The sequence below is a fragment of the Diadema setosum genome, chromosome 2 (assembly GCF_964275005.1).
Source record: "Diadema setosum chromosome 2, eeDiaSeto1, whole genome shotgun sequence".
Lineage (NCBI taxonomy): Eukaryota > Metazoa > Echinodermata > Echinoidea > Diadematoida > Diadematidae > Diadema > Diadema setosum.
In genome coordinates this window covers 32,698,915-32,711,899 of record NC_092686.1, presented here as the reverse complement: position 1 = coordinate 32,711,899, position 12,985 = coordinate 32,698,915, and the positions used below count along the sequence as shown (strand labels likewise).

The window sequence follows — 12,985 nt, the reverse complement described above, 5'->3', positions numbered from 1 at the left end:
ATGATGTATAAAGAAGAATGAATAGCAACAAAAAGAATCAAGTCATCTGCAGAACGTAACAATTTTGTCGTCCATGATGCGTTTAGATACAATGTCACTCGCATGTCCATTTCTTCATGTAGATTTACATTTACATTGTTATAGACAGCAAATACCATTCATGTTTGGTATTTTAAGATAAGACATTGATTCCTGAAAACTTGCGGAATATTATATATATATATATATATATATATACAATATATATATACAAAGATTGTACGGCCTTGACATTAATTATTAGTTAACAGCCACAAATGAGCAAGATCCGTTTTATAAGTATGCAAAAACCAAAGGAGAGGGAAAAATGGCATACATATGATTTCAGTGTTGATATTGTGGGTTTTTTTTTTTTAAACTTACCTGCTGTTTTGCATAGTTTCCCCGAAAAGTACGTTCTTCCTAAGAGACGTGTTGACCAACCAGGGTTTTTGGGGTGCGTAAGCCACTCTTTTTATATCTCTACATGGGAGAAGGGAACAGCGTGATTTACGGTCCAATACATCCTAATGTACATATCTAGTAAAAGTGCGAGAAAAACAAAAGTGTGCCAAGGATAGGGATTTTCTACTGTCGTAACCGACATTTCAATCACAAACCGGAAATGTCTTTGTATTGTTCAATATCTTTTGACTTCAAGTGAGTTTAAGTGAGCTTAGTTCGTTTTTCAATACTTTCGGTTTCGTTAAGTTTCACGAACAATCCTATTGATCAAAATCTATATGTGACCGTGCATCACAAAACCAACAAAAAGTCCCCTGGTTTTACGCGAGGACTCAAAATAGTTGAAGTGAGTCATCCTAGTAAATATTTAGTTTTCTAGATTGTGTGAAGGGTTTTACATTATTCTTAAGTTTTGGATCATATAGCGATTGGGAAATTGCGCTGTTACCTGTTTTTGGGGATTAGATACTGTATGTCTTAGAGGACCATTTTCATTTCTTAAAAGCCCTTTTTAGTTTACACGCCTTTCACTTTCAATTCTAATAAATTTTGAAAGGATGATGCTACTGCTTTGAAAGTTGGTATTAGTTGTGGATAGAATTTGATGATAGAGCATATTCAATTTCAGCTTAATCTGATAATCTTTTCGTTATTGTTGCTATATAGAGTTTTACATCATGTTTTTTTTTTTGTCCCTTTCATACACAGAGCACGGCTTAAGCGCTTTAACTGTTGAATTTGATATAGACCCTATATACTACAGAGCCTCTTTTCTCAGTGAACACTTATTTTCCACAGAGTGTGTACTTTCTTTCCTATATTTAGATACGTTAGGAGAGTGCAATTGAATTGAGTTACACATCTTTTTAAAGTTTAAAGTCTGCTCGTTCAGAAACTGCTCTTAATTAAAAGTCCATGTCTGGCGACTTTTTGTTGGTTTTGTGATGCAGGGTAAAAATAAAAAGCTTTACTCTAGCTAGCTAGACAAAACAGGCTCATGTACAATCACTTGATAGCTCTTCCCGTTTTCAGCGCTGTAGTTGGAGAGCTAGAAACAGGGAATAGCCTAGAAAAAAAAAACAAGCAAACAAGTTTTGTATACGCAGGCAAGCCATGGTTTCAAATACGGGGCTTGGATGATATTCACGAACACCCTTCAACACTCGAGATTGTCATTTGTTAACACGAAGTCATAATCATTTTGCTCTTCAATCTTATTGGCCCGTCGTGACAAGTAGTCTGTCTGATTTGTGGAGTTGAAAGGATTAACGCTCCTCTATAATTGAAATACATGGTGGAGGGATTATTATTATTATTTTTTTTGCATTTTTTTTCGAACAAAATAATCTTGTCATTCACATACATTTAAAAAGGTATTTCCTGATAACATTTAGCTTTTGGTCGTGTATTAACAAGGATATACTACACACATACCTCCTTGGTATTACAGTGTATTAACGTGATTTACCGTTTCAAGTATAGACGTACTTGTTAAACTGGACAGACCCGGAAACTGTCGTCATCTCCCTCAGAATGGCTTCTACCAGACAAGATTTACCGCTTCCTACGGGTCCACAAATGAGCGTCAATTTACCTGCAGAGGAAGAACAAGGCCACATGACCGTTGACAGGTAAATATGAACAATAATGCAAGGCTTTCTATACACTTTCCGCTATAATCTTGTGCATTTTATGACTGAAAAGATTCAATGGCATATCGTGGCAAAATTTAATTCTGTCCTTAAAAAGTTTAAAGAATAGAATCACTTGATAAAGCAATTAACGCATGCAATTTTGTTCAAAGTTGAAACCTTTTGAAAACGCACAACACTCATTACTACATTAACGAAAACGCACGATTACTCATTACTACATTACATATGTACGTGCATAATATTACAACGCACATATTACGCAATTACAATATCAAAACAAAATGCAGGCATATATACATATCTGTTTGTGTGCGTGTGTGTGTCTGCTTATAATCTTCTATGACAGAAGAAATGTTTTATACTATCATATATATATACAGGGTGGCCCAAAAAGAACGGAACGCCTAAGGTCATTAATTTTAGCAATATCGTTGCAAATATGTCATTATTTTGCATACTATTGGAAAGGCCTTTCTTTTTTCAATAGAATGACACCAAATTCTTTAATTTTGGTTCATGCGTTATGATTTTAGGACCATTTTTGTCAACCCTTGCAATTTTCAAAATGTGATCATTTTGCACTCTCAGAGATATGGAAAGCAGCGAGAATTCGGCTTGCCATAGAACCAGTAGCGTTCACAATGTGTGGAATGTGGGGCGGAAGGTAGTTGTTATTGTCCGTTATCATTGTGAATAATGTGAATGTCATTGTGAATACCATTGTGAATGCTACTGGTTCTATGGCAAGCCGAATTCTCGCTGGTTTCGGCATCTCTGAGAGTGCAAAATGATCACATTTTGAAAATTGCAAGGGTTGACAAAAATGGTCCTAAAATCATTGTCACAATGCGACCTGTTTTACCCCCCCCCCCTTCTCCTCTCATTTGCATTAGGATCATGTATGCTCACATCTTAGCTTTATTTTGAACACATTAGCTAGGGACTATTATAAGGAATAGGATAAGGTACCAGTCTGACTAGCGGGTCAATAACACATAGCCCAAGATTTTAGCATAGTTAGCACAGGTGGGTCTAATTGGATAGGATGCAAAATCCTTTGTGTTTGTGTATGCAAGTGAGGATGAGAGTGCCAAGGTATGAGAGAGAGTGTGTGAGAGTAGGCAGAAGATACCAAGAGCTCCTTGCAGAAGGATGAAAAGCTGAGGAGCTGCAACCCAGGCTCCTATGTGTGTGTAGCTATAGGGAATTGGGAAGGCACTGAGGCTGAGGCACGCCCTATAATTTGCAAGGTGGTTTTAGCATGGCTGGCAAAACCACAGATTTGCAGGCAGCGTGACTTCTGGCAGCACAGGCCAGGAGGAGCCCATTTCAGCGCAACTTTTGGCAGCACAGGCCAGGAGAAGCCCCAACTTCCCCCAGCTCGACTCACCCCTTTCAGGAACTGTAAGTAGTTATATTAATTGCATTTCGTTAAGTACTTTTGTATCTCCAACTCAAGGTGGAGGAAAATTTTAATTGCCTGCATTATTTGAGTAAAAGTAATTTTCTGCTTCTGGAAAGTCTGAAGAATTGTAATATCCAGAAAACAGAAGCGTAATTAATTTTCATATAATAATGTCCCAAGTTTTGTATAGAAACTGAATTCCAAGAAGGAAGATATTTACCATGTAAAGAAGATAACTGTTGTAATATGAGAAAGATGTGCGTTGCTTATTGCATCCCAATTATTGATAAGGTTTTGTTTCAAGTTATAGTGAGGCAAAAGGAATGCATATTATGGTGAGCTACTGCCATTAATTTTGTTTATACGCAATTACTTAATGTTTTGAGAGGTATGATAATTACCGTCCGCAGTAATTGCGGGGTGCATAATGTATCATTTCTGAGTGAGAATAATAACAGGAAGAGGCGGTTTGAATGTGAGGAAATTATTGTTTTAACCGAGTAATTATATGTTGGCCTATGAAGCTGCAATGTATAGAAGCTATGATATGTATGATTGAGATGGTGATCCGTTGTAATAGATAAGTGTGTAATTGAACTGATTATATATACAGGTATAAACCTTTTGTTGATAAGATGAATGTGGCAGACACATGGCAGAGGGGAGTTTAAAGGTATGAACGCTAGAATTACCCCTTAATTGCTTAACCCGATATTTTAATTATTTCAGGGATGAGCTGGGCTTATGACAAAGCTTATGACAAAGCTCACTACAAAGCTCACGACAAACGTCCAGCCCGCATCGCTATATAACGCGACATCCTGCACTCATCAATCCCGAGCTGCTAATCAGCACGCAGCATCCCGGCACTCGGTATCACGCCACTCGCCAAACACTCGTCGACATTCGGGATCCGTCGGCGCCGCTCGTCTCGGAGGCCCGCCTTCGGACCTACCAACCGTCTTCGTCCTCCAGGGTGACGCACCTGCCCGTCGTCCGCTCTCCCGCGTGTAAGACCCTTGGACACTCCACCTTTGTGAACTTCACGCGAGTGAACTGAAGGACTCGGTAGCTCGATCCGCACACCCCCCCCCCCCTTTCCAGGTGCTATTTAACCATTTACATCCCATGATTATGTGTATGTCTGCCACAAGGTGATTTGGTAGGATAGTCATTTTGCAGCAACTCCGTTCGTTTATGTAACCCTTTGAATTGTTCATAGTTGTACCAGTTGATTTTTACTTTATTTTGACGAGCCGGAAAGCACCGAGCTTCGTCAATAATAAACAATTTATTTCACGGAATATATTTGTGCAACGCCGCCTTTCTTTGGAGTTCATGATTTATACCATTATACCACTGTAACAGGAATTAATCTATCGTCAGCCAGACTACTCAGGGCCAAGAGCTGACAATCATAACACATTAACCAAAATTAAAGAACTTGGTGTTATTCTATTAGAAAAATAATGGCCTTTCAAACAGTGTGCAAAATAATGACATATTTGCAACAATATTGCTGAAATTAAAGATCTTAGGTGTTCCGTTCTTTCTGGGCCACCCTGTATATCCGTGTGCGTGTGTGTGTGTGTGTGTGTGTGTGTGTGTGTGCGTGTGTGTGTACACAAATTAAAATCATACCTTTCGGGAATTCTACGTTGATATTTCGAATATCGGACTGTTCTGATTCCGGATCCCATACAAAACTGCCATTCTTAATCTGTCAAAAGAAAAAAAAAAAAAGCTTATCACCATGATCACATGATAGATTGCATGAGAAAATAATGAAAATCGGAACACACACTCACACACACACAAACACAGATTGACAGGAAGTTTGGTCGAAAAGCTCGAGGAACTGTGAAATGAACTGAAAAAGCCAGGCTTCCATGAGGAAGGGAGTCTTGAAAATGAACTCCCTTTTCTTAGAGCGTAGGCAACACATTTAAGGAAGAACAGCTGTACTAGTTTACTAAGGCAACTCCCGTTTGGATGTATTGTCCATGTTTATGTGTAATTGTATTCTCTTTGAACCATTTATCGATCTTAAAAAAGCATATGACGTACTATCGCACGCCATTGTGATCGCCGTATTTGCCTTCACCTTTAAATCGAAGTAAGCATATCGCAAAATGACTATCTCCCAGTTTGTTCATCTTATCATCTTTCGAGCTATTCTTTCCTGTCCGTATCATTCATTCTTCCAGCAGTTCATGTTTTGGTGACACTTTTCTTCAATGACCCGCACCTATTTCAACCTTACAAAATGATAATAGCAGATTAGATATATCTTTCTCGTTTGTAGCCGGAAGATGAAGGTACAGCGGAACATTTTTTTCCAGTGTGTGCGCTTGTGTGTGTGTGTGTGTGTCTGTGTGTGTGTGTGTGTGTGTGTGTGTGTGTGTGCTTGCGGAGGGGGGGGGGGGGACAACACTCCATTCCCCTCACCAACCCCTCCCACAACTTTGCAGATTCTTAATCTGCAAAAATTTAATTTGCAGAATCTTAATATTTTGTGTGTTTTCATTTTTTTCTCGAGTTTTTCCGTGTTTTTTTTTTTTAAATAAAAGTAAAAAAGCGTGCGTCTCTGTGTCTCTGTGTGTGCCCCCCCCCCCCCCCCCCCTCTGTTTCCGGCACCTGCCAAAGACAGGTGAAAAAAAATAAACATTACTGGAAAAGATCCAAACTGAAGTGTGCTATCTCACCGCGATAGCTATGTTGTGAGGAAGGTCCGCCTGTGTTTCCGGCATGCCATTGCTGTGGTTGACAAAGGAAGCAGTGCAATAAGCCCCGATTCTCTGCCTCTCCCTCTTCCGAAATAGAACTTCTTTTACCATCGTATTTTCATGGTTCTCCTGAAGCGAATGGGGAAAAAAAATAAAGAGAAATAATGTAGTCGAAACAAGCTACCGTATTTCGACGAAGAGAAAAACACAACAACAAGAACATAATGAGAGAAGCATTTTCATATAGACCACTTGATGTGTATCTGTCAAGTAACATTGGGTTAATTTGCGACATCTTTCAATTCAAGGTACCGGCACATTTACCAGTGTCAGAAAAAAAAAAGTATTTCTTAGTGTTGTTTTATTTCAATTACCAGTCACAGAATCACGTGATTAGAATCTCAAAAAAAAAAAATACAGAAGGACAGAACATGTTCGGCATTTAACAATTCAAGGGGAGAAGTACTTTGCGGAATGACCTACGCCCAGTTCCATTATTTCTGTCTTTTCTATGTTCTTTTTTTTTGCGACAATTTTCAACTTCGGGGATGAAGAAATATGATTACATGCGACATGTCGATGGTACGCTGTAACTCAATGATTATGACAATGTCATACCAAAAACACTTCATCAGGTCCTTCGACCTCGCAGTCACTTTCGACAACCGTGTCAAGGTGCGATAGTCCTTCTAGGCCGAATGAGCTCTTCGGTGTGCACCCTTTGCTGCGGTGACCCCTCACACCTCCGCCGTCTGACCCCGCCGATGTCGTGGACGTCACCCGGGATGGTTGAGAAGCGATGCCGGTCTCGACCTCCGGTGCGGAAAGAAAACGCGCAAGGCGCTTGGTGCTGGTGCAGAAGTTGACGCTTAGGTTGATGAGGTACGGAAGGAGAAACAGAGGAGCCGTGACCTGGTTGAACAGCGCCAAGCTGCTGAAGGCCTTGTCGGGCGTTAGTGGGGTGCCGGTCAATGGCGTGTAAAGAGCGAATGCCTGTGGCGTGTCGAAAGGAAAAGGCGAATGATATGACAGCTTTTCGACATGTGAGGATCAAGGAGACCCCTGCTGTAAAACGTTTTGATTGATGAATGGTTTGCTCAATTCAACAAAATGGTTGTTCATTGAGTTATGACAAATATCAATCTTGCAATCAATAGCCACTCTTCATAGTACGGCGCCAAAGGAGTATATGCCTTTTGGATAACAATATACCTATAGTTGAGTGATATGGATGCTTAACAATACCTTCTGTTGACTCAGTTAAATGGAAGACGTAAAATGATTATACCTACTTGATCAAGATCGTATGGATTGCTTTACTTTGGCCTGTATTTCAGTTTCACTTTATTTTATTTGTCCGCTTGTACAATAATAACAAAAAAAAAACACAACAAACGTAATGGATCAAAGACAATTTTACCATAATAACAAAATCAGTGATAACTAAACTTTATGAACAACACGTTTATGTAAACATACAGATATATTAAAAAACCGTGTTATTCGTGTTAACATTTACACATTTTGAGGTACAAGTGGAGGAGACTGCCATTCATAAGGAGTGTGCATACAAGTAGAATGACTGGGATGATGTGCTGTTTGATTCATGGGGGAGGCCGGATCTGCATCCCCCAAACACCGAAGTTTAGCTTCAGATATATAAGTCACAAATAATCAAAGAAACAATATAATGCATAGTGTTTCTAAAATCTCATATCTTTCAGAACGAGGCATGATGACCAATGTAAGATTTTGAATGACGTTTGTTGTCTGAAATTTTACTAAACAGGAATGTAATAGAAATTTACTGCGTAAAGCCTTTCCGCATGTGCTGAATAAAGAGATCTATATGTATGCAAAGTTCATTTTTTACCAAGTCTGCTGTATAAATAAAACATTATTGAATGGGTTGTGAATGTGTACTTACAATCAATGTCACAACAATAGGTGTTCCAGAGTTGATCGAAACTGCCGAGGATTGAAAGAGAAGTGTACATTCCTGTACGATTAATCATCATTCACTGCCAAAGCTGATGTCGACATAGAAAAGTATGCTCTGATCACGTATACCAGTAAATCCGGAAACAATAAAATAGCGCATGAGAAAGTTTTCAGAGGCAAGTACATCTTCATGGCACGGAGTACGTTAAACATTTCATTTGCTGGGTGAAAAATACATGTATTGCAGAGTTTGCAGTATAGTATAATTAGAGTCATAATGCTGTATTGATTTCAGATGCTTAAACAATATATAGTGTATAGCTCAGTTAAGTATAGTCCGGGAAGAGAAGCAATTACTTTAAACATCTTAAATGACATAGTGTTTCCATTTGATTGAGTGCTTCATCAGTGCTAACTGTAGGCATAATCTGCTTATATTCATAACATTTCGTTTTTCTGAATAAGTTGGCGACCTGACACTGCCTGAGGGGGCTATAATAATTTTATGGAATTTGAATAGAAATCGTCAAAATCACCCGCACTTTAACATCCCATTCGTCGTCTTTGCAAGCGTGCAAAACAGTGATAAGAACATAGATTGGGTTGGTCTTTCCTACTTTCTATCTAAAATCTATTTCCTTCCGAATTTGACACTCCATCGGAGAGGAAACTAAAAAAGTCACCGAATTGGACTTACAAGTGATTGCAAAGAGGATGTAGAGCTTTAGTAGGTACCGCAGCTCTCTGTTACGTGCTGCTTTGATCGTTTCATAGTACAGGAATTCCCAGCCGTACAGTTTCAGGTGCCTGATTCCCTCTAGCATTTCGTTGGACCTCCTCAGCCGAGCATCAGAGCTTTCCTTTGACAACATAAGTCGCAAAGTCAATGTCTGGCATTGCAAGCAACCTCTTTAAAGGGGCATTCCAGACGATTTTCATAATTTCACATCATGTAGTACATAAATTGACAGCTCCATGCATAGATTCGTGGAATTTATTGCGGTCCTTGAGCAGAGAAACCAATAAACTGAAAATCTTAAATAAATTACACTGATCAGTGTTGGTGACATCAGAGCCTCACACATTTCAGAAATGTAGCAGTGTAATTCCATTACAATACCGCTTGCTCAACAAGTTCACCTGTGAAGAATATATGCATGCCTTCTTCTTTTATTCTGCTTCCTTTAGCCCCAAATCATGCATTCTTATGGTGAGGCTGCCATGTCACGATCCTTGTTCATTGCAATTTGTTATTGATTTTGAAAACATTCTCATTCCTCATTCCAATCACTATAAATTCTTAAACTTTGTAATCAGTATAACTAAGTTATGTTGTTCAAATGTAAAAGTCTGAAAATCATCCGGAGGTCCACTTTAATTGGAGAAATTGGTATATCAAATATGACCCTTTACGTAAATGAAACATTCTGCCACAATCACAGACAGCTCATGAAGAATGATCTTTGTTCAGGCAAACAGGCTGCTATAAACGCATGATGCGTGAAGATATCAAACAATTATTATTAAAGCATTTACGAGATTAAATAAAATGGTGTGGAATGCAAATATTTTGCATGATTTCACGAAATACTTGGTAGTGATATTGGTCAGAGTCCCGTATACAAATGAGATGGGGTATCATTGTCATGATTCAATAGGCATATATCTTATATAAATCATAAATTAACGAAGAAGAAATTACATCCTTGGCATCAAATTGTTTCAGATAATCAAGTATTTAGTATCGATGACCGTAATATATTTATTATCGTCATAATCAATGAGAAAAAATACATATTTTTTTTTCATACTTCATAAAAAAAAATGGGAGAACAGTAAAACAATGAATCAACACGCCATCAATATGCAATAATTCATTGTAGTGTTTTGACTTTTTCGAAAAAAAAAAGAGATGCAACGCGATCAAACGAAACTTCTCTCAATCTACTCGTTTAATTTGACTCGATTAGAGTCAAGTGGCGTGTAGCGTGCATGGCATTTTGCTTTCATACTTGAGGAAGGCCATTGATTACTTAGGTGAGAAGAAACAAAAGATTATCCAGTCAAACGAAGCTGTAATGGCTTCTGGGAGGGGGGGGGGGCATTTCATGAAGGAACTTGTCGGATAAAATGTCCGACAAGTCAGTTATATCCGACAAGTTCAGAGGAATCAGCCAATCAGAATAAAGAATTTCTCAAAACTTGTCGGATAAAAGAGACTTGTCAGATATTTTATCCGACAAGTTCCTTCATGAAACGCCCCCCTGGTCTTTGTTTCGGTAAATTGTATTCGGTAAGACAGCTATGAATTTATGTACACATTCCATTCCCATGAACTTCCCATCAACATGCTAAGCATGTCCCACTTTCGCTCAGCTATATTCATAATTGTCCAACCAGAACTTCCATACAAACGTGTACTTAGATAATCCAAGAACAGCTCTTGCCCACCCGTGCCTGTCCAGATCGACATGTGGAATTCTCATTCTCGTGAAAAACGAATGTGCCAAACAAAACATACTTTTAACAGACAAGTAAAGAACGCCCTCCTTCGTAAATAGGCCTATGTTTAAGCAATAACAGTCACATCATGGTTCTCGCCTGCACACCGCAGGTTCAGATGTTTATTAAATTTTGTGATGCGTATATCACGTAGACATACAACGAGTCTTCCCATGTTACCAGAATTACTTGATTTGTATACCGTTAACTCTCCTTATAGTGTTGAGTATGCCCCTCTTCTAATTTTCCTCTTCATTTCTCTTCCTTTTTCTCTCCTTTTATTATATCCCTAACTCTGAAAAAAATGAACCCGCATTATACATTTTATAATGTTTCTGTTGTACGGAATACATGATATATGTGAATTATATCTACCGGACGGTTCAGGGAAAATTTGAATAAATTCAGATTCAGATTCAGATTCATTTATTGTCCATATAGGAAATTCTTCTTGTTGGCATACGGGTGTACACATAGGAATATCTGCATACATACATACATACATACATACGCACATATATGTACATGTACACATATGAATAAATACAATTTTCAATATATACACAATCATACAAGCATAATTTCTACTCACGATACAGTAAACACATACATCATTACAAATTTATATTTCATCACAATAAATTATAATTACCGATCAACAACAAATTATATAGACCTATGATGATCTGATGATCCACACAAAAATATATATATGACACAAATATATTTATGTATAATGTCTGTATACTCATTTTGTGAATAAATCAAATCAATTCAAAACCAACTGAAAACATACATAGACACCCACTTACTTCCCCTTTTACACTTATGTAAGCTCCCAGCATATGCGACTTGGCATTAAATTTATATTCCTTACTATCTTTTATGGGACGCATATTAGTCAGTTTACTATGATTCCATGGTGTCCGTATTGTTTTGATGAGGTCGATGAAACAAATAAAAAAAAAACTACACGTTCAAAAGCTTGGCTGATATACTGAGACAAGATATCTACAAACGTGCGATACCATGCATCAAAATGTAATAATGTAAGGAGACACTTTTTTTTTTAGATTCCACTGGAATTTTGAGCCATGATACCCTGCCTAGTGGCACTTTATACATCAGGTGCAAAGTCTCTCTGAATTATGTATATAAATGTACAATCTCGTTGCACATGGTCCGCCCCCCTCCCCTCCCGCTGGCCCTATATGGGCACACAGTTCATGCGCTCAAACTTCACACGCTGTCATGCATGGATTTCAACACACATCCGCGTTTGTTTTGTTTGTTTTCTCTTTTTTGTATCATTAGGCTATAACCACAAAGAAAAGAGGGGAAAATGTAGACAAGGACTCACCAGAACAGATTTTGTGACTTTTGCCAGGATGGTTGCTACGATTGTCTGCAGCGGTATGACTACTACGAATAACGAGGCGGCAATGATGGCCGCATGACCGAGTTGGCCGTAGAGCAGGATCAACGCAACACCGATCTGGAAAAAAAAATCAGGCCGATTTATCTTTGATGTAGGGTGACTCTTGGCATCATATACATAATTCTTACTCTAAGAAAAAAAAAAATACGTACACAATAGTCATAGTTGAGACTGAACTGATATCAGGTGACTGTGCTTGCAATGGAACTAAATGATCCCAAACCTTGCCCATGAGATTTTCAATTTGTTTCCTCTTCTAGAAACTGCTGGACGTACGATTGAAAATACACACACACACACACACACACACACACACACACACTCGCACACAACATAAGCTATACCGATGTATAATCATGATGTACTGTAACATTGAAATCAATAATGGAAAATCTAAGTGTACTTAATATCACAGGATTCTTTTTGGACAGCATAATCTCATTATCATAAAATAAGATCTATTCAACTTTAATTTTGAAATAGTTTTTTGCACGAAGAACATGTGACGGAAGCTCAGCAATGTGTTAACTGTTGGTCATAAAGATGAAATAAAATATTTTAAACACGATCCCACAGTTTTGTTTGTTTGTTTATTGTTTTTGCATTTAAAAGTGGAAAGAATGGTTGTTGAGTGGTGATCAACATAACGTGTCCCCGTTACAGATGATGCCATAACATTACAAATTTGTCTGCACATTTGCACATTTGTATGTCTTGCTTGAAAGTAACTTCAATGGCAACCTTGAACCGTCAATACTATTTACAAATTACAGTGATGCATCTCCCAATTCAGTATGGGGTCCATACATAAATGAGGTAAAAATACGGAGGGCAA

The 12,985-nt window shown here is 38.2% G+C and overlaps 1 protein-coding gene across 1 annotated transcript in view; it reads right to left on the bottom strand.

The window, feature by feature from the left end:
- Positions 1 to 12,985, bottom strand: part of LOC140244155 (ATP-binding cassette sub-family C member 9-like) — a 36,782-nt gene that overhangs the window by 15,891 nt on the left and 7,906 nt on the right. The window contains exons 6-13 of the mRNA XM_072323788.1: positions 12,073 to 12,207; positions 8,908 to 9,070; positions 8,197 to 8,237; positions 6,888 to 7,262; positions 6,249 to 6,398; positions 5,185 to 5,263; positions 1,972 to 2,077; positions 403 to 501 (exon numbers count right to left, since the gene is read on the bottom strand). Coding sequence (XP_072179889.1) covers positions 403 to 501; positions 1,972 to 2,077; positions 5,185 to 5,263; positions 6,249 to 6,398; positions 6,888 to 7,262; positions 8,197 to 8,237; positions 8,908 to 9,070; positions 12,073 to 12,207 — 1,148 coding nt within the window. The remainder of the gene's footprint in view (positions 1 to 402; positions 502 to 1,971; positions 2,078 to 5,184; positions 5,264 to 6,248; positions 6,399 to 6,887; positions 7,263 to 8,196; positions 8,238 to 8,907; positions 9,071 to 12,072; positions 12,208 to 12,985) is intronic.